A 22,376-nucleotide genomic window follows, 5' to 3' on the forward strand; every position below is an offset into this window, starting at 1 on the left:
TGCTGACTTCATGATCTGACATAACTGAAGTTTCACAGATCTTATGTGGACACCCTACATGGGCAGCAATAGAGATGTACAATATTGGCCAGGAGGAAAAAAAACAATGCTTTTTATATGCTCAGTACCTTTTAGAAACGGGGTGATCACAGAACTTATCGGCCGTGATTTTTCCATGAATGGGAAAGGACTCAGTAGAATGACAAATAATTACCAAGAAAGGACCGAACATTCCACTCACTTTTCTGGGTTATAAACATTCATCTCCTCCAGGAAAAGGCTGCCATTGAGGAAGCCACTGCTTCCTATCCTGGCCAAGAACTTCAAGATGATTCCCTTTTCTGATCCCAGGAAAACCACAGTGTGATTCTGATATGGCCCTGCAGCGTTGTCTACTGCAATTTTGGTCAGGCGGTATCTAAAAAATGAGAGGATCACATTTGAAAAACAAAAGTCTCTTTGTAAGACTATCATTAAAGGTCCCCTTTCCACTTCAAACAAGTGTGACACAGCTTTCTAGTAACAATGTCATGAAAAATATATGCATGTAAGTAATACTCTCAAGCTGTTCTGGTCCCGTATTTTCATATGCAGAAAATTAGTATGACTCCAACAGGGAGAAGGAAGTATGTGTGTACAGAGGCCAAGTTCTATAATAAATAAATATCCATAACCATATGAAACCACTCAGCAACGATCCTTTCCATGAGCAATAAGGAAAGACTGATGGTCCCAATGGAGAAGAGAGACATAAGAAGTGAATATACTTAATATTTCTTTTTAACATTGAAAAGGAAAGCAGTGGATACCATCTTTCATTCTTTTCCTAGGAGGCACAAAACCTCTGTCAACAAGATGAGAAAACTTTCTGGTTGTACACAAAGGGGTAAAGAGGGTCCTGAAGATAGAGGGCTCAGAGCAGTATCTTAAAATCAGGATATGCAGGCCAAACCACATCTGTGAAGGGGCTGGAGAGAGACAAGCATACAATTAAGGCCTAGTGAGCATCTTCTTTCTATGGAATTTTATGATCATTGTTCCTTTCATGGATACCTATTTGTCCTAAGTACCAAGACAGGAACTAGAGAACATCAGGTTTCTCACAGGTAATAGAGCAAGGTTTCTAGGTCATGGTCAAGAGAGTTCATCATATGTTCAGTAAGGTTAGGGAATAAAAAGCCTTTTGTGTTATCGACTGCTACTGTTTAGAAAAGCCCGTTATCTTTGAAAATGACCTGCAATGATAAACCTGCAATGGTAGCACGATGTTTAGTGCTATCAGAGATCTCCCCGATCGACCACTGCTTCTATGTTGGCATCACTTCAGAAAGCAAATACCAAAGCATAATTCCTTCATTCTAGCATGCCACTACAAATGCCACGTCCTTTCATGCCAGCAATGTAGTCACGTGTGAACCCCAAACAGGTAAGCACTTCTCACAGGTTCTCCTTCGAGACTCCCCTGTAATGTGCAGGACAGATTAATGAGCTAATCTGGAAGGAAATAATTTTTTTTTCCTTTCTTCTAATTGCTGGCATGTGTGCAACTAGCCTGAAAATACTGGCACTATTCTCACTGAGAATATGGCGATGGGGGGTTGGTGGCATCGCCCCAGCCTGTCAACATTTCCTAGCTGAATCCATGCCCAGGAGAGCAGAAGATGTTTGTGGCATTTCAAAACACGATCCACGAGATAAAGTCAAGGAAATCCACTTAGGACGTGGTTTGTTTGACACTCACCTGACCATCGTTCTCAGGAACCAAGGTCTGTTGATGATGGAAGGCACTGCCTCGTCCATGAGTGGATGCGTCTTAATGAAGTTCAGGGTATCATCAGGAAACTCATTGGAGCTTGCATACTTTTCTAAAGAGGATGATCCAGCACAACAGCCTGGCCTAAAAGGAAACAAGGAGTGGAGGGGAAAGAGTTATTTCATGCCTTCTGGCGAATTCTTTGAATGAACTGCTTCTCTAAGCATCTGGCATGAAGGAGATTGTACCAAAGGCACAAGAGGAGGATGTTGAACAATGCAGAATGCCACCAAGTACAACATGCTGAGATTTCCTCTGGACCGCCTCCTTGTTCTGAGAGGGAGCCTTAGCCCGTACAGCTCAGTTTCTCCAGGCAACTTGGCTTCCTTCCAGATACACAAACAAACCCCAGTGAACAGAGATGGAGCTGGAAATGAGTGAATGTGGGGACAAGCCTCTCAGGGATGTGGTACTATCTGTCAACTTGACACAAACCTATACATACCTGGGAAGAAAGAACCTCAGCTGAGAAATTGCCTCCAACCCACAGGCCCATGGGCTTGTCTGTGAGCCATGTTTTAAATTGGCAATTGTTATAAGAAGGCTCTGCCCATGGTGGGTGGTACCACCTCCTGGCAAGTGAGCCTGGGCTGTACAAGAAAGGTGGCTGAGCAAGCTAGGAGGCAAGCCAGGAAGCAGTGTGCCTTGTGGTTTCTGTATCAAGTTCCTACCTTGGCTTCTCTTGATGATAGATTGTAATAAATTCTCCCTAAGTTGCTTTCTGTCTTGGTCACAACAACAGAAAGCAAACTCGGATATCGCACTAGAGGTTTGAGAGCAGTGGTTCTCAACCTTCCTAATGCTGTGATCCTTTAATACAGTTCCTTATGTTATTGTGACCCCCCAACATAAAATTATTTTGTTGCCACTTCATAATTGTAATTCTGCTACTGTTATGAATCTTAATATAAACATCTGTGTTTTCCGAAGGATGGTCTTATTTTGGGTCGTGACCTACAGTTTGAGACCCTCTATTCTAGAGGTATATGTTCTACAAAGGAGGGGATTATGTTAATACTCTTATAAGCACAGAAAACAGTGATTTTCAGTCACTGAGGTACACAGCAGCAAGACTCAATGTTACAGGCTCTCAGGGTATATAAGTTCACTTTTCATTTTTTTGTTTTCGATTTTTATGAGGTTTTGGAAGGTATGAAAGCCAGTTACACTGAAGATTCTTTCCTAAAGGACCAATTTCTTGCAACTGAACAAAGATTGCAAAAGTGAACTTTTGCAAGAAATTTTGTGGTTTGAGGGGTTACATGAAAATCTCAGCAAAGTTAGATCACAGAATACTAAAGTCCATGCTCTAGATGCCCAGCTGCCTGCTGGTGCTGGAGAGGAGAAATTGGGCCCTTACTACACAATCTCTCCCCATACCATGTAGCTTCAAGATCAGCCTAATAGTTGCAAGAGGGTAAGACAAGTGTATGGAAGCATGTGGGTGAACACATTGACATGGGAGAAAGTGACCTAACACATGTCCTAGTGATGCCAGAGTGACACCATCGTCACTTACCAGGCTTTATAGACATAATCTCCCTCAAACCCAATCCCTCCACCTCAACTCCTTTTCTAGCATGTTCATATGTTATGGACTGATCCCAGGTGCTGAATTAGGGAATCTGTCTGGTCCCTAGAGTTTACCTTTTACATCGAGTCTGCTTTGAACAGAGAAGGAATACGCTAGGAAACACAACAGAAAATAGAGGGTGGGCTACTTGGCCTTCCTTGGTTCCTAATATCTAAATTGTTCAACTTGTACTTGTAGGTATTTTGGAAGAACATTAGAAACCAAAATGGCCAGGAAGACATTGGGCTTGCTTCCAGTGCCACCTGAACTCAATGGAGAGGTTTCCATGTAACTGAGACCACAGAGGTGGACGTATAGAGGAGGTGTGCTACAGAGTTGGAAAACGCAGGGACAGGATGGGACAAAGGTTCTTCCAGAGTTTGCTATTACATAGGAGCAGATGAAGAGGTTGTACGGGACCAAGAAATTTCTGCAGCGTTTCTGTGTCATGAGCTTTATTGTGAGAGAGTCCAGGGCACCGCTTGGAAAAGGCTAGCACTATACTTCAGGTGAGTTCAGAAAAGCAATCCACTGTACCAACTACACAATCCTCGTCCTTGACCTCATCAGAGGGACTACACTCTGATCCCACTTGTTCCAAAGTATCCAAGGAATGTTATTAATACTTAACATTTTATTTGGATTGAAGATAAGAATTCATATAAAAACCAGAGGGACGTACAGCAGAAGTATCTCTCTAGTTAAACAAACTTGCATAATACAGTTTACTCTCTGGTCCTTAATCCTCCACCTATAGACCAATAGTGGGCAAACCACATTTACATATGTTAACCAGAAGACTAAAGTCACGGTTTGTAGGAACTAAAGGTAACTGGGTTTTGGTAAAGGTGAATACAAATGTTCATGAGGGTCTTTCTGTTGTTCTTGGATCTCCATCTGCCTGGCTTGTGATGGAAACCACTCATGTGTGGTCGACAGGAGGCTCACAACCAGAGAAGCCAGTTTCATCATTTCTGAGTGAAAAATAGCTGAATGAATAAATATGTGCATGTACCTGGGTTTAGGGACTCGCTCGTCTGGAACCGGTGTCCAGGTAGAATCAGGTGATTTCTGTTCCTTGAATCTCCCAGTAAAAACATTGGCAATGTCAAGCATGTCATAGGCACAGACCGCAGAACCAGGTATGCTGTAAAGGACATTTCATACAAGATCTTACTCATGTAACTATACTACATCCCTTTAGAAAACATCTGAAGAAACTCTTTTTACAGACAGGTAGAATTTAAAGCCTATATCCTGACCACTACAAATGAAGGAATCATAATGTGTAAAGAACATGTATCTGCCAATCAAGTGGGCATCAACAGTCTTAAAGAACAGGCTAGTTACAGTACACTCGGGGCGGAGGGAGAAAGCCCATTATTTCTTCATCACCTCTTACACTCCTTTGTTGTGGGGGGAGAATTATGAGCTGGTTACAGAAGCTTCCTGAATGCAACAGAAACAAGGGCCTGCTTTAGTAGCTAGATCACTGGTTACACTGGAGACAAGTTCAGAGCAAGCCAGTGAGATCTGTGTGTGAATGTTATTAGCACAATATTTCATGACATGAGACCCCTCCACCACATTTTTATGGGCAGACACTGGTCAGGTTGCAGAACAGAGAGAAAAAGACCCATTCCAGCAAACCAGACTTAAGGTCTGGTAACCTGGTAGTATGGAGTGTGTGACCAAAAGTAGGAACAAACAGGCTTGAAGGCAGCCAGGCCATGATGGGCTGGTGTGCTAGAACAGGTGCTTGCTTGCTCTTTGTTCCCCTGGGAAGAGGCACCCCTCAAGGATTGCCAGCAATCTGGCATAACCAGTCTAAAAGATGTTTGTAATTGGCAAGTTAGGTTGTCTGATCTTATTGAACAAATAATATTTCTGAGACCACATAGGGGCACTTAAGAAAATAAATAGATTATCTATAATACATGAAAACTCACTGTGGTATTATAATCACAAAGTAACCCACATGTTTAATAAAACAAACACCTAAACTAGAAATGTAGTCTTAAATTCCATGAACCCTGGCATTCCTATATATCAAAGCAGTACGTTTTCCAAAAAATCTTAGATAGATGGGACCTTAAATGTGAATACTCAAACCTTGAGATATTTTATATCTTTCCTATCCTCATCTAAAAATCCCTATAGATGATTAAAACATACCTAGATCTAATCGAATACTTCTTGCTGCAGTATAAGCACAGTGAGAAAAGTTTGACACTTGGCCTCCCTGTAAGTGAGGAGTGTGAGTTCATCCCTCAACTCGCTCTGCTCAGGGCTCTACCCAATTCCTAGGCATGTCTTTCGAGATGCTGTCTTCTGATCTTATCATTTCTCATGCCTGTCATCTAGGCACTCAGGAAGTTCGTGAAAGCCCTGGTAAAAAGGATACTCTAAGGTGTATTCCCAGAAGAGGACATTCCATATAGAAGCTGTAAACTCCTACACAGACAGGAGAGCATGGTGCATGGATTCAGAGACCACGTCCAGGAGTTTCAACCCAGAGTTAAGCTCATTTCACACAACAGTGTTGAGAGTTTGAAACATTAGGCTTTACAGAGAGCTGGAAGCCACAGAAAGATGGTTAACACTAGTGTTTTTCTATGCTGTCATTTCTATGCATATTCACTACTTTGGGGACAATTATTAATGTGTTGTTTAATTGATTAAGTTTTCTGATAAACTAAATGCAAAAATACAAATGAAGTTAAAGACAGCATTTCCGGGTCCTCTGAACCCTCACCACACTCTTGTGCAGGCAGTTGTGCTGGGGTTGGGATCTGAGTCATGAACCAACTTCCTGAAGTCACTGGAGGTCTACATCTTCAAGTTGAATGGTAACTGAACACTAAGGTGGAACCCTTGGCATCTTGCTACAAATTTCTTGCTGTAGCATTTTAATAAATGCCCAACCTACACACACACACACACACACACACACACACACACACACACACACGCCCCAATCCAATGAGGGAAATAATACAAGTAAAATACGAATACCACATAACCTATAAGAGATCAGAGAAAAACTCATTTCCAAACCTGACCCTTCTATTACTGACTACCTGGTCCAGGCAAAGGAATATTTTAAACAATTTCCTCATGTGTTAAAAAGAGGACAATAAAATTTTCTTTACAGGAAAGGAATCCCATAGAAAGTATTTAAATAGTCATTCATATAAATGGAAGATATTGTTATAACTTATTTTCCCTAAAACCTTAATTTAATAATGCTTATAAATTCTAACTGGTTCATTGATAAAAACTTAGAGCAAAGTGCTTTTTATCTACAAATAGTGACAGCTGCTTTTCCATCAGTTGCAAATCCCCTCCCTCTCCCCCCCCCAAAAAAAAGGGAGCTGGGAAGGACTTATTAGGTCAACACAGCCAGGGCATGGTTACCTGTTATAAGGTGTGGAAAAGGTTGCCAAGACAACATCACGCCCATTGACTCGAATCACATCTGTAACTGCCTGGAGTATATTGAAATAAAAATGAGAGTCTCCAGGCACGGAGCAGTTCAGCCGAGCCTTCAGGAAAGACGTCCACTGCTTCTCCAGGACTCTCTGAGACCCTCCCATGTCGTTCTTACAAACCTGAGCCACCCTGGGGAAAACAACCTGCAGGGAACAGTACATAGGAAAAGGCAGTCATCTCCTGAAATGAGGAAGATCTTAGAAGAATTTGTCTCTGCTTAAAAACACAATCAGAACAACAAGGTATTTAGTTTAATATTGCATTTCTAAAATCAGGAACAGAAGAAGAAAAAGAAAAAGAAAAAAAAACTCTGCAAAGAAACAGAATGTTTTAAAAGATAAGGCAGTGGCATTTAATATGGAGCCATAAATCCTTCAGGGGATCAGCTCCCAGCCACATAAACTCATTTCCATACAGACTGCTTAGCTTTTATTTCGTCAGACAAAAGCACACTTTGTATGCACCATTTCTGCCATCCCCACTGGCTGCCTCTGGGGCCTGAAATCTCATACTTGGAGTGTGAGTCCCTCTACCCGTGCAAGCCATCCTGGTATTTTATTTGTGCCCTCTAACTTAGTGACCTTGATCAGATGTCTGGTAAAAATAACTGAAATAAACATCCTGTAACTGTTCTCTTCCTTTCTGCAATAAAACCAAGACTCAGTTTGCCTAAAGATACTGGGTATGTATTGTCTCTGTGGAGTAACTCAATTAAAAGGGAAAATTATACCTGGAAGCTACATCCCAAAACACTTAGAATTCGGTATGAAAGTAACCAAACATCTGTTGGTTAGATCTTCAGTAGAAATTATTCAAGAGGTTCCCTGTCATTTGTTACTGCTCTGAAAAAGTAGATCAGGCTTCCAGACAGCTCAGTCTGTCATTTCTGGCCATCCCTGTTGTCACCGGGTTCAGTTTGCATTTCCAGGTCATTTATAGCAAGGTTGGTTCAAAAGAGGGTTTCTGAAAATGTCACCAATGGATCTAGGGACACTCTCCCATCTTACCTTCCCCATAGTGTTGTATTCTACGGCAATTTCTCTGAAGAAGAAGTAGATATAGTCCCCGTAGTCCACTGCTTGGACAAAGTATGGCTCTGCAGACAAACGGGCACTTTAATTGGAGATATGTCACATAGTGTTAAGGGAATTTTAATCAAGTGTAGCCAAAGACGTGTTATTAATTGGAAGTGTAGGGCTATTAGACATGTGGTTAACACTAACCATTTCTAATGACTTCAGAAGTGCAAGCGCTAGTGATTTCAGAAGGCACTTGAGCCTACAAATTACATCTTTCACAAGCTTTGCAACCGCGAGTGAAGAATAAGTACATTTTGCAAATCTCTGTAGTTTTATTTTCCACAATGGAATGTCCATATTGCCTAGAGGAGTTTTTGCACATTACTCCATCACGCTGACTCACTCAGCGGCTGTGAATAACCCCTTTCCTGTTCCCCACCACCCCCAGTCCCCCTCTCTGCCCCCCACCCCATGCCTTTTCATGAATGTTCGGTTCAGCTCTTTTCATTGGGGACTCTGAAATGAATTTGAGGCAGGGAAAGATGAATGTGGAGTAGTCTATTGTCGCAGCACTGGTAGTTTTGTTAGTACTCCAGAAGCTCTTGGGAAGGGGAAAAGCGAGGTAAATAAATCAGTTGAGGCAAAAGATGCAATTTACATGGTTTTGTCTGTCAGAATCCATTACTAAAATGAATCCATGGGCTGGTCTATCCAGACGCAATATCTCTTATGGGGTCTGTATCCTCTCCCCCCTCTCTTCTTCTAACTGCTCACCTTTTAACCACTTTGAATCATGCTTGACAGTCCTGAGGGTAGGGCTGTCTCCAAGGCTCCTGTAAATGACCGCATCAATGGCCAGAAAGTCAGTCACCGTGGCCGAGTAGAGCTTTCCATCTTAGGAGAAAAAGGAAAGAGTTGAACAGAGTACTGAGCAAGGCAGGGACCGGTGACAGGAAAGACATCCCCAGGTCTGCTTTCCTGCATCAGGCAAATGAGATCGGACAACTTGGAAAAATCCAAGGGTCGCTAGGAAAAAGCTTGGCCCCTGTTCCTCACCATTTTGAATTAGGATCATGAGAAATGAAACATTTTTCATTTTTAAATTGCAAGGCAATTTTTCTAAGCAGCGGTGGCAGCCGCAGCAGCTCAGGGTACAGGGCAAACGAAATATGCTATTTGCTTCACTTGATTAGATGGACCTTGACTGCAAGCTCAAGGCCAAGGACCCTTGGACGCTGCTACTGTCACCAAGCCATGGTCACCTGGCTTAGGAGGGAGCCCTGAGAAATAAGAAAGTGATTTTTATCAAGACAGGTTTTAATTCCATTCAGAAATATGGATGACCTGAGGCTGCGCTGAGACTGACTTGGTGTGGGATGAATGGAAAAGGGAGAGTTCAAAAGCTCTAACCGTTAACCAGATGACTTCTTTTGTCCCAAGAGTCACAGCCCCTCTTTTCCTTAGTCATGTGACTCATATAAGCCCTGTCAATCTAGCTTAAATAAAAGACCTTTGATTCTGGATTTCCAAAGTCACAAATTGGAAGCACTGTGCAATGCAAGTGGCCAAAGCAAAGAATTAAGGTGTGGAGAGAGCCGAGTACAAATTGGCCTCTCTTTAGAAATTTATGGCTTGGAGAGACAGGTTTGAGGGCGTGTCCAAAAGCAAAGAGAGCAAAGAAAATTGAAAATGAGTCACTGAACTTCTGGCTTTTTTTTGGACTAGCAAATATACTGCACCCTAAACCCAAATGATATAGTTAAGAAAAATAAGATTTGGGTCAATTGAAATCGAGTGTACTCAAACTTCAGACAGTTTATTTGAGGGGGGGATAGTGAGAGCACTCAGCAGTGAAAAACACAGGCTGCCCTTCCAGAGGACACAACTTTGATTTCCAGCACCCACACTGTAGCTCACAACCATCTGTAACACTAGTTCCAAGGAGTCTGACGTCCTTTTCAGGCCTCGAGAGGCACCAGGCACGAATATACTGCACAAATACACACCTGTCTACAAGCTCCCTGCCTAGTTAGGCTAAGCCAGGTGTTTGCTGTCATGATGGGAATGGCAGCTAATGGTGTGGCTGAATGCTGGAACAATCAATCCCTTCACACCAACATGTCTCTCTGTATCCACTTCCACACACACACATCTGGCAATGATTTCCTAAATAAACTTCCCAATTAAAACCTACCCATACACAAAAACCCCATTAGATTCGAAAACGATGGCCTATTAGCTACTTCTTCACACCCTGTTCAGCAGGAACCTGGGCCCACTCGGGCAATCAGCATCATATTTTCAGACACTCTGGCCATTTGGTCAGAGATACGCTTGTAGCCAAATCAAATCAATGGCATTTGACAAGTCTCTGTTGCTTTGCTGCTGTGAAAAAGCTTCCAGAAGCTTCCTTTCACTTCTCTCCCTTTTGCTCCATGTGTAGCCTCTGAGGCTGTAAGAACAGCTGTCTCATGAAGACGGTCATGGAGAATACTGCAGACTACTGTTGTAGAGTCCAACCAGCGTTAACCCGACTGCTAGCATTAAAATCTGCGTTGGTGGTTCTACATAATATTTTCTAGTTCCTGAGCCCAAAGTTGTCTTCACCTATGCAGTACTGTGCTGTCAAACTTTCCTGAAGGCCCAAAAGCCTGTAGGGGTGGGGCAGAGACTCTTTAAAGAAGCAAAACTACTTAGTTTCCCATCCTAATTCCAAATGGAAGAGGCGTTCTTAATTACAGTGTTCACCAGAGAGTCAGTACAACTGTGACTCAACCAATCCTTCCAAGCGAATTCTCAGCCATAGGCTGAAAGACGCAAAAACAAACTTAATGAGAAAAAATCAGGTCATTTACCTGCAAACAGAGCAATGTTGGCATGTTTGGCATCATAAGGGCATCTGGCCATTCCACTAAATTCATCCCCAAAAGTTTCCAAAGTATCAACCTAAATGAAATAACAGGTCTGAATTACCGCCGGTGCCTGACAACAGTAACGGAAACTGATATTTTAAAAGTGATTAACATGCAAAGTAATTCATAGGCACCTTGCAAATGCATCCTTGCATCCTTGCAAATGCCCTCTGAGGAACATCTACTGGTTTCAGATAAGGAATTGGAGGCTTTGAGAGATAAGTTACTTGATCAAGGCTCTGTAATTAGCCAAGTGTGGAATTTGAGTATGTCTGATTGGCTCTTAACTTATTACAACAGACAGATTTCCATATCCTAGTGGAATGGTCAATAAATAAGCATTTTAAACTCAGGCATTTCTGAGGTAATTACCGGGAAAATCTACCTGCCCCAATTATCTCCTGAGTCATGAACTCTATAGAGAATGAGCTTCTTTTCTGGATTTGTTTTGCCTGATGAGTCCTTCCTTTGTGGATTAAATCCCAGTAGGAGACACTGGAATTTTTCCTCCAGTTCATTGGCAGAGCAGTGTGGCATCAGCCAAGATGAAAAACGCTCTTGCTAGCAAAACTCAGATGGCCTTTGCTCCTAGCGGCCCGCCTCAGAATGAACTGCAGGGAAGTGGAGGCCTCAAAGGTGAGGGGATTATGTAGGTGAAAACCTGTGAATGGAGGGGCTGCTACCTGCTGATCCCAGAGCCCACCCTTGGCCTGGTTCTTTACACTAAAGAATAAGAGGTTATAACTAATGTGCTTGTGAGTTACGTTTGGCTTTATTGGTATGGAGTTAGAGAGGCAAAGAGAAAAGAGGAGAAAGAAAGGAAACCTAATACCAATTTTAAACTTCCATACAAACCCCGGAGGGTTGGATACAAACCTTCTTCTGGACACGTCTTTCTTACTTGTGGCTATTACTCACCCTACAGGTAACACACACGTGCCAGGCCCATAGGCATTTGTGGATGTGGTGACATCTCCCCAGTTGTTCACTAAACGCCACTGCTCTTTCCTCCAGAGCACATTCCCCCATGTCCCTTGCACTCTGATGCAGCCATGTGTCCATGCTCTGGCCAGTGGCATGTGGGTATATGCTACCTCTCAGCCTTGGTCCTTTCTGTTTCACTTCAGCATACTATAGAGGATGGCAGGGCCCTCAGAGATGGCAAATGTAGTCTCAGGAAAGAGCCTGGTCTCCTAAATACCTTAGGATAACAGACCCATCATCTCCCTGACCACACGTGACTGTGAGGAGCACATGGAGTAAACCCTTTACATGAGTCAGAGGTTAGCCCACCTTCGCCAATGATGCTCTGGCTCCTGTTGTCTTTGTCCTTATTTCTTAGGACCTTGCTAGTAGGTCAGAGCTCAGCACCACATCCAAAAAATGATTTCTCTAACATTCCTGTTTTTCATATCCATTTCTAGCTTAATACTACCCTTAGCTTAAGGATATTTTCTCATCTGGGAGCTACACAGTTTGACCACTGATCTGAAGACTGAGAGACAATAAGCCTAAAAAAAAAAAAAAAGACACCTGCAGTGAACCATGCTGCCCAAGTCAAGGCACTTGAAGTACCTGTTCTGTCTGTACTAATGTCTCCAAAGTATGGATGGGGCAGGCCTTTCTTGTTGGTAACCACTTTGAGGTGGCCCCTGTTTTAAATTATCCTGTGTTTGTAAGCTGCATTTCCAAATCACAGAAAACAGCAGTGTTTAAAATGTAACTGTGTTTGGGGGGGCTGGGGGGAGAAAATCAAGTCAAAGACATCCTTTAATGTATTCTCTCTCACTAGAACATTCTTTACAGGAGTCTTTTTCAGATACATTCTCCCAAAAAGAGCTTTCTGTTGAGCTTCACAGATTTTGTGGTTCTGGCAGATATTCAGCAATGGATCCCTGCACACACCATGCTATTAAGATGACCCATCCCAAAGGGATACCTGCTCAAATCCTAACAAGAGACAGATATGAGACCTTCTTCTAAAGTGGCTACAGCTTCCGCTGAGTCAAGACAGGAAGCAGTAAAAAAAGATGATAGACTGGTTTGTGCTTTTGGAATGGTCTAGAGACTAAACAAATTAAAACAAAACAAACAAAAAAGTGAATACTGTGGGGTCAGCATTACTACAGGTGAAGGACTGTAGGAAATGGAGTGTAGAAAGGTCTGCAGAGATATTTCTAAATTAGTGATTAATGTGGGATGATAGAGGGCTCACTGTAGGTGTTGCCATGGCTTTGCAGGAAGTTTTGGACTAAAAAAATGAAAGCAGGCTGAGCAAGCTATGGGGAGCAAGCAAGTATGCAGCTTTCCTCCATGGCTTCTCCTTTGGGTCGTACCATCAAGTTCCTGTCCTAAGTTCCTGTTTTGACTTCCCTCCGTGATGTAGTATTACCTGAAGTTGTAAGCTGAAATAAACTCTTTCCTCCTCAAATTGCTTTTGGTCGTAGTGTTCTATTACAGCAACAAAAGCACTAACATGCCTGTATAACACAACCCATAGCCTGCACTGCAGAACTCTCATCTCTCAGTGCTCCGTGCATCCCCTCATCCATCTGTACTGGAGGCAGCCCCATCACCTACTCTTAGACAGTCTGTGAGGCCTTACTGTCACTTCACTGTCAATTATAAAATCTCCCTGAGGTTTTGTTTGTTTGATTGGTTGCTGTTCTAGCTATGCATTTCTCAGTGCTTGGTCACAAGAGAAAAATCAACCCAAGTTTTCTGAAAAGAACCTTTTCTCTTTCCTTCACTCTTGGGGCAACATAACTCTCCAGTCTCTTGTCTTGTCCCTTGTTACTTACTTCAGGGTCCAACATTCACTACTAGATAAAATTTCCTATGGCTCAGTAGATCATTACTTGTGCCATGTCTTTGCTTGGGTTACTCTCCCTATCCTGAATGGCCTCAACCTTCATTTGTCTGACTTCCTACTGCTCTTTAAGACAAAAGGTAGAGACTGGCTCATTCATCATTTTTCAAACCAAGCACTAGCTTGGGATGCTTGGGACGCACCGTTTCAGATTCTGAGCAACCATGAATGTGTTCCTTGCCCTGGCAGAGTCTCTGGGTGGTGTTAATGGTCCAGCTATGAGACCAGCAGGTGGGAATGTTTTAGACGGCTTCATCCATCTTGCTACAACTTCCACCCACTTCTCCAGTAAGGGTACAAACATGTGCTGTCCTTCCTGAACTTGTCCCATCATTTAACCAGAGCAGCAACTCCACAGACATGTAGAATTTCTCTTGGGGCTTGGCATCCCTAATGGCCAACACTTCTCTGCCTTGGTAGCCTCAGTGCTTGTCCACAAAAGAAAATCAATGTAAGTTTTATGAAGAAAAACTGTGGCCCAAAGAAAAGCTAACAGAGGTAAAGCCAGGATGTTAGAGCACTGGCACCCTGTTTCAGCAGCTAAGGAGCTCCTAGTTTCCTCAGCTGTAAGTCCCCTCACTCCCCACACTGGATTTCCACTCCTCCTCCTCCTCCTCCTCCTCCCCCTCCTCCTCCTCCTCCTCCTCCTCCCTCTCCTTTTCTTTTTTTGTATAAGTGCAAAAGCAAGTAAGGCCATGGCCAAGTGAGCTGGTACAAAATGGAATTAAATTCCCCTCTTGCAAATCTTACAAGGAGAGTCTACAGTTTCAAACGGCATGCTTTGCCCACATCTTTTACAATAGACATTCCTTACCAATTAAGTGAGTTTTTGTCCTCCAAGAGGTAATACAGGAGTGGGAGGGAAAAAGAGCAGAAGAGAGGAAATCTGTATGCCATTATATGTGGTAAGTATGCAGCCTTTTGGAATAATAAAGAATAGAGACTTCTAGAAATCACCTTCATAAGAAATGGTCTTTGAAGATGTCAGTCAATTCTGAACAAACAAACAGGAAGCTTAGAAGCCTGCTCAGGATCACTCTCCTGGAGCAGTCCACTAAGCTGGGTAAGTGAAGGGAACCCATGTGGTGTAGAGTTACCCCTCTTCAATTGCAGCATGTATGATGTCAGTAAATTATAAAATACCTCCAAGCAGTGTGGTTGCAACAGACAAATGACATTTACCCTGTAGTTTCTGCAGGAAGGATTGAAGGCATTGGTTCCACAGACAAACAGTGTATCATCATTCTTCTTGAGAAGAACTTTAATGAAGTTGTGACATTCATCCTGAAATAGAGTTCAAACTATTTTGAATGGAGTCCACTCAGAACAAAAGCTCATTCATTGCCACCAACCATGATGATTTGCCAACAGCAGGGATACAGTGCAGAGAGGACAGTGTGCGTGTAAGGTTACACAGCTGGGTTCCCCAGTTACATGGTCAGGTTGTTGCTAATGTGAACCAAGAAAGGATGTCAATGATTATTTCAACAGTAAATACAAACATGACAGAGAAGGGTAGCGTGTGTTTCTTTTCTGTCACAGGAGAACAGAGAGCTGAATACAGCAACCTCCGATCATATTAATTTTAATGCTAGATGTTCCACAGTTCCTTGATGTGCAAGGCTTCTGATTGAAGACTACTTTTATGTTGTTATTTGACCAAAGGCACAAAAGCCTGCAAGTTTTCTGTGCTATTCATGAGTGCTTCCACAGACTGGAGGTGTGCCCTGGCGTGTGAGGTGGGTTATTGGGATAAGGGCACTCAGGAGATCAGATGGAGTCCATAATCCCTACTGTGCCCAAGGAGTTCTCGATGTAGTCCTAGCAGATGTTGTAATGTTTCATCACATTAAGAGCAGGCTATTTTTGCAAATTAAAGCCTTCAATAAGTTGATGGAAAAAGCAATTACTGGGGAAAAGGGAATAGCAAGATGAATTCAAATCATCATCTATGCCAGGAGATAACCGTCAAAAACATAACCCAAAGAGACAGCCTCAGGAGAAATGAAAATTGCCAACCTTATGCTTCCCCTTCATCCTGCATGTGTCTACGTCAGCCTGTCTAGATTTCCATGTCAGTTTCTGCAGGGATCAAGAAAGAAATCAATTAGAGCCCAGAGGTTGTTGCACTTGATTTTAGAAGTAAGAGTTCCCTTGTGGCGAGTAGAGGCTGAACATATATTTGAAAGTTTTCTGCACCTCTTCTCCATGAGTAATTCTCCCACAACAACAAAATATTAGACAAACAAACTTTTTTGCTTAATATTTGACTCTTATCTGTTCCTTAAACGACAGGATGATGATAAAGGAGAAGCGTGGGAATTTCATATAACCATATCCAAAGCAACTTGCAAATTATGCTCATTTTAAGAAAATGCGTGTGGCTGCCCGTTTTGTTCAGTTAATCAATCAGTGTTTGTAGAGAAGACCTTTCAGTTAAAAATATGGAAGTCATTTTCTTAAACATAAAGTGGACATTCACTCCAGGCAGACAGGGGTTTAACTCAGGTTATGTTCCTTCATGTAAATTTGTGGGCTAAATCTCCTACTTCTACTGCAAAGTTTCAGTAAGTCAATTATCCTCATGTGGAGTCATGAGGAAAGAGCATATTAGATGTTACGTATGTCTGGGTGATAATTACATTCCAGACCCTCATCTATCAAGTAATATTCAGGCTGCATGATGTTGAAGCTGTCACACTGGGATAGTTTTAATGTCTTTAGGACAGAATCTTATTTTTGAAAAGCAGTATTTTCTTTGATAGACATGGCAATATTTTGTTAAAAGATTTTTCTAACAAATTATATAACATCCCAAAATGTATATGCACATACTGATGAAATGTCTTTTGGAATGTGTAGTAAACCCTCACTCACCCCTAAATCAGACTTCACAAAAGGTACACTGGCATAAACCATACCATTTCAATCACTGCTTTTAAAGTATGGATTCCCTAAGCACCCCGTTATAGAAAGATGATTTTAAAAACAACTTACTTTGCTACAGTAAATTTCTTCTGTGTGGGATGTGTCTATATCAACAGTATAAATATGGTCTCTATAAAAGAAAGTCAGACATAAGAGTTAAGACAATTCATTTTCTACAGAATGAGTTTATCATATTCAGGTCACATGAACCCATGACCATATTTGTTAAAACACAGGATACCCACATGCTAGAAAGAGAAAAGAGTTCAGTGTAAGAGATTTAAGAGATCGTCTTGAGCCGTGCTTTGCACTGATGATGTATCCTAGTGTCCGGCTGGTCTATGAAAACTTTTGGTAACTAGTCTCCTAATCTCAGAACTATTGAGCAGTACATACAGAGCTCAGCTTGGAAGGCTTGGAAGGCTTGGAAGGCTTGGAAGGCTTGGAAGGCTTGGAAGGCTTGGAAGGCTTGGAAGGCTTGGAAGGCTTGGAAGGCTTGGAAGGCTAACCTAGTTCAGAAGCCGGAATACAGGTTCACATTGCTCTTGGTAAATTCAATCCCATGGACAAGCTGCTTGGTATTCAACGTGCTACATTTGATAATTTGATAGGCAAGATGGAAGAAAGGTAAAATTGTTTCCAGAAGCGACCCTTCCCTCCACAAGACCACGTTGAATTAAAGTATAAATGTACGTGAGCTGAGGCTGAGATTCTGTGCTTCTGCTCACTCTCTTGTTTTGTTCTGAGGTTGGCTGTCTTTACAGTTTGCTGCCAATCTCCCCTTGGAAGGGGAGACACAGAATCGGCAGCTCAGGTGTGGGGATATATTTAAAGCTCCCTTCTGTGTGAGCTGAGCACAAGGGGTCTTTTTGTCTGGAACTGAGAAGAAAGGGAAGAAAAGAGGCACACTCAGTGGAGGAGGGGGGGCTAGCAGGGGTAAATCCAAACAGCTCATTTTCCCTTGAAATAACATTGACTTTTTTCTATAATGCAGGAAGTCCTGGGGCTGGAAAATTATCCACAGCTTTCAACCAGGACCTCAGGGCTCCTGTATAGACTTTCAAATCTCCTTGTTAGTTAGAAAGACACAGGGGCTGGGGGAGAGGAGAAAGCAATTATTTGTAAGATTTACATATAATATGTATGTGTATATGTATTCAAATACGTACATAGACACATATGTATTCAATTCTTGAGATGTCTGTTTACTTTGCTTTCAGAGGGGAAAAAAAACAGAAAAATCATAAATAGTTTCTCATATGGAAATAAAAGGAGAAAGCAGGGGTGTTGGCTGATAGATTTCCTTGCCTGTTCCTGAACCGTGTGTGCACTTGTATCTGTGTGTGTACTTTTGGCAGTGAAAGACGTGCATTTGTGTCAGGGTAGTGAAGGGAAGACTGAGGAACCTGCTTTATAAACTGCTGAACTGGGAAGCTTCTTCCAGCTTCGGTGAGGGACCAGTATCGCTCTGCCCTTTAATTTTGAGGCCGTTTATTGCATTCTCTTATTACTTGTTTGGCTTTATGATGGTGCTGTGGTCAGGCACACTAATAGACTGGAACTGCCTATGACTTTGGTATTGGGTTTGAAATGACTGGAAGCTTTTCCTTGCCCCTCTTCCCTTCGAAACTTAACTAGAAGCTGAATATATGAATTGTAAATTAACAACTGATTAATATGCATTGGCAGCTCCTCAGAAAGCTCTCAGATTGCCCCCTTTTGGCATGGTCTGTTTATGTTAATTAGTAGTTTAGAGATTAAAAAGAAAGAAGAATTTACAAAGTGGATAATAATAGGAAAGAATTGGAAGGCGTTCTTGCCACCAAGCCCCATCAATCCCTAGGGTTCTGGATGGGACTTGGCTTTGGATCGCTGACTCCGATTGTCTGGGAGAACTGGGAAACCTTTTAAAAACAATCCCATGAGGGAAATCTCCTTCTGGACAGTGGCAATCTTTTTCAACATCTCAAAGAGCACATGGCTCCAGTGGATAGAAATGGTGCTTTATGGTCAACTATAATCCAGGTCAAAGGATCGTTCCTTGCTGCCCATGTGCATCCTAGGATGCATACGATGTTCTGACATCATGAATGTAGCCATTTGAAGACGAACTGACTTAATCCACAGACTTCCTCTTTTCCAATCCATCGAATATAATACCAAGTTGCGTTGCCATGACTTGAGCCTCAGGGAAAGAATTAACTTCATTCAAACCATGTTAACTTGCTACCTAGGAACCTGGGTGTCTCAGGGCAGAGTTGGGAGAAGTGAAATGAAAAGGAGAGGCTCCACATGTGGCAACCACAAAACTCCTTTCAAGATTGTTTTGGAGTGTATATAGAAGGGAGGTGGCTGGGTCTGGTATGAATGGGACATGTAAGGTGTTAGAGGCTTGACCTACAGGGAACGGCCCGTCTGTTCCATTCTTTAGAAAGAAGTGTGCTTCTTCCCCCTTTCCTGTTTCCTTTTTCCTTTCCTTGAAGTAGAGAGTTCAGACGAAACTATCTTGGTTTTAATGAGCTGGAATAATGACTGCTTCTCAGCCTATACAACACCTGGCTCCTAACGTTCCTGTTGTATTCGGCCTGCAACCCACACCTATGCTAAATCACTGGCTACAAGGGCTGTCTGTTTCCATTACTGTAGTTCCCCAGGGCCTTGACTGTGAAGAGAACAATTCATGGGCGATACCAGAGTCAACCTATTTCTCACGGGTTCGACGATTAGCCATTTGTTTTGGATGGCCTTTTTAACATTGTAAGTGTAATCTTGCTTTACTACATGGTAAGAAATTAACGAGGATACTGAGGAAGGAGCTTCATGCTTCCACAGAGGCGGGTACTGAGACCTCACTGGAATGTTCCATAATGAATAGTTACAAAGGCTGCTCTCTGGCAACAGCTATTAGATGGTTACTGACACGGGACAAAGAGTTTCACTTCTCAGTGGGCAGCACAGGACAGAAGGTGGTTGTGTGGTCCTCACAGCAAGGCTACTCTTGTTCAAATCCTGCAGCTTTGATTGGACCAACTGATTTCCCATCTCTGTCCCTTGAAATCCTTCTACAGGAAATGGGGAAGGCAAATTGACACTTATGAAGTTATGACCACATTTACTTATATGGGCATACCAGCACGAGTGGCATTTGTGAAGTGTTTTTGTTTTTTTGTTTTTTTTAAGTTTTTCTTGCAGCCAAGTGTGTGCTGGGCTTGGGACACTCAAGACACTTGTGACTTTTCACTTCTTATTACAGAGATTGTCACCCTTATCTAAGTTTCTAAGAAAGCTGGTACTGCTGTTATTTTAGCTACTCTCTTGTCCTTGGCTCATAGCCACATATGAACATCATCCATCTTCTTCCTGAGGTAAAATGACTTATCTATTTAGAGCCAGGTAAGTCTCCAGAGGAACACCTCAGGATGGCCCTCCCTCAGTGAGTTACATAACTCAAACCTGGTTGGAATTATGAGAAACGGGCTGATATGGGCACCTCCTGTGAACTGGAAGATACTTGCCTAATGTCTCACCTGGCAGAGGGCACATATTGCCAGAGAAGCCAAGGTGCAGCCGAACACAGCAGCATAAGAACAAAAGCCCAAGTCCATGTGACTCCCTGCCTAGGTGGCATTCTTAGGATTGCACTCTGCTTTAGGATAGCAGTGTGTCCAGATGTCACTTCCCAAAGGATGAGTGAAGCTTATTATTACCATCAAATGCAGAATACTTAAGAAACATACACAGTATTGTACTTTCTCTGCTCACCACTACCACTTTGTCAAAGTACTGCCAAATATTCGATGCAAACATACAAATGGGTATAATAGACACACTTCTCTGCACACTGTGTAATACATGTTGATACATCCAAGTTGGCTTAACAAACAACTGTCAAGTGGTGGTGTACTCGACTGTGTACTTGGGTAAATATTTGCATATATATTCAAGAAACACAGTGGCTTAGTTGAGCTGTAAGCCTCAAAATATGCAATTATTTCTTCATAAATCCACATAAGGTTAAACAGACATAGAAAAAAAATCTCCAAAAGGTTAAATAGACATGGAAAATTCTTGAAAGAGTGATTGCTTGACAAACACAAGTAGCTTTTGGCTTAAATAACATAGTAAGGAACAAGTTCTTAGAAAGATGCAACACTGGTGGGTGGGGACAGGAATCTTCAGGTCCTCTGACGGTGCATGTGAGGAATGTCTCTTACCGAGCAGCAACATAGAGGGTTCTGTTCATGACCATGATCATCTGGATGTCCAGCCTGTGCCTCTGCGTGGTGTTCCGTCCTGGCTTGTGGCCCACAAACACCGGATACTGTTTTGTATCTGTGAAAAGAAGAGATGGGGTAAGAGAGGGAAACGCAGATCAAGCCAAGAATCAACGGGCCAGTGTGAGGAGGAGGCGGGCCACAGAACAAAACCATGTTTTAATTCAGACCATGCCACCATCTCCCACCTCCAGCAAAGCTGTTACTTCAGGAAACACCCTGAGAGCGCTCCTTGAGGATGATCGAGTTACACTTCAGTTCCAGATGATAATAAGCCCAGTCTTACCATTTCTAAGCATCACAGTCTCTGAGGGTTAAACTTGCTGGTCAACCCTTTGCATGAAGGTGCTCTTTTCTTCTCCAGTTTTCTTTTCATCTTCTGTGGAGTGCTAAGCCTGAAGGGGCAGGCTGCCAAAGATCTTGTCTCCGGACAAAACTATTTCAAAGCTGCCTTCCCCATCAATCACCACAAAGGCAATGTGGTCTGGAGGCAAGAGCCTTCATCCAGGAGCCAGAAGAAAAATACAGTCTCCACAGGCGTCCGGGTGGAATAATCTACCATTGAGGGCAGCCCAGCTAGGTTGGTTGGCATTCTAGGAACTGTGGGAAGTGCACTCTGGAGCTAAGCAATTGGCTAATCTCACAGAGAAGTGGGCTTTGGCAGGACAGGGTCAAAGTGAGTGTAGCCAGTCGGGTGATCAGGAGAGTCCATGAGCACATTTCTTTCCGCTAGAGCTCTTTGGCTGAGTCTGTGATGTGTAATAATATCTGACCTTTAGAAATACCTGCATCTCAACATCTCTCTGTTTCTAAACCTATAGTCTCCAGAGCATTGGCAACCCTCCAAAAAGAGGAAAGAAAGATGAGTCACATTCAAAAGGCTATGTTTTCTGGGGAGTCATGGGATGTAACTATGAGTGGGGAACCATTCACAGATCCATGCCTGGATGACTACACTTTAACCCCATGGTATCTGGGCTTTCTCACAGCAGTGTGTTACTAGAGAGCTTCAACATACTTTATTCCCAAATAAGCTTGTTGTACAATTATCTTAAGCTTTTTCTTCCACAATTCTTTAATTTGGGTATCTGGTCATCATAGGAGTTTGCTACGCCAATTGCTCTATGTCCTGTATCATGGGATTGTATGGCTATGAATGACTGTCAATAACATATTTGGGCTACGGTTCCTATTGAAGTGGAACATCAAAGATAGAAATCTTATGTACATGGAGATAAATACACGGTCATTTGATGCCTAATCCTAAGTGAGGGGAACTTGGCTACTTCAGAAGTGATAGCATTGACCTTTGACCTTTTGTCCACCCACTGTTATATAATTCAGGCTTGGTTCCTCATCTTTGTATATAAAATCATCTCCCTTTCCAGAAATCCCAGCTAGAAGCTCAGCACTGGTGTATCTACTGTCAGTGTAATATCCTGGACGTCTTTTGGTATGGTTCGCTCGGTGTTTGGGGATAATTACATGGAAAGTGG

The 22,376-nt window shown here is 42.5% G+C and overlaps 1 protein-coding gene across 2 annotated transcripts in view; it reads right to left on the bottom strand.

Moving 5' to 3' along the window:
- Sema6a (semaphorin 6A) overlaps window positions 1-22,376 on the bottom strand; it is a 120,894-nt gene that overhangs the window by 36,072 nt on the left and 62,446 nt on the right. For both annotated transcript variants that reach the window (XM_028777204.1, XM_028777202.1), the window contains 11 exons: window positions 20,821-20,938; window positions 16,676-16,736; window positions 15,698-15,760; window positions 14,861-14,962; window positions 10,753-10,843; window positions 8,672-8,791; window positions 7,886-7,974; window positions 6,804-7,021; window positions 4,402-4,533; window positions 1,742-1,897; window positions 242-418 (listed from right to left, as the gene is read on the bottom strand). In XM_028777204.1, the coding sequence (XP_028633037.1) occupies window positions 242-418; window positions 1,742-1,897; window positions 4,402-4,533; window positions 6,804-7,021; window positions 7,886-7,974; window positions 8,672-8,791; window positions 10,753-10,843; window positions 14,861-14,962; window positions 15,698-15,760; window positions 16,676-16,736; window positions 20,821-20,938 (1,327 nt within the window). The remainder of the gene's footprint in view (window positions 1-241; window positions 419-1,741; window positions 1,898-4,401; window positions 4,534-6,803; window positions 7,022-7,885; window positions 7,975-8,671; window positions 8,792-10,752; window positions 10,844-14,860; window positions 14,963-15,697; window positions 15,761-16,675; window positions 16,737-20,820; window positions 20,939-22,376) is intronic.

This window comes from Grammomys surdaster, unplaced genomic scaffold (assembly GCF_004785775.1).
Source record: "Grammomys surdaster isolate TR1022 unplaced genomic scaffold, NIH_TR_1.0 278, whole genome shotgun sequence".
NCBI lineage: Eukaryota > Metazoa > Chordata > Mammalia > Rodentia > Muridae > Grammomys > Grammomys surdaster.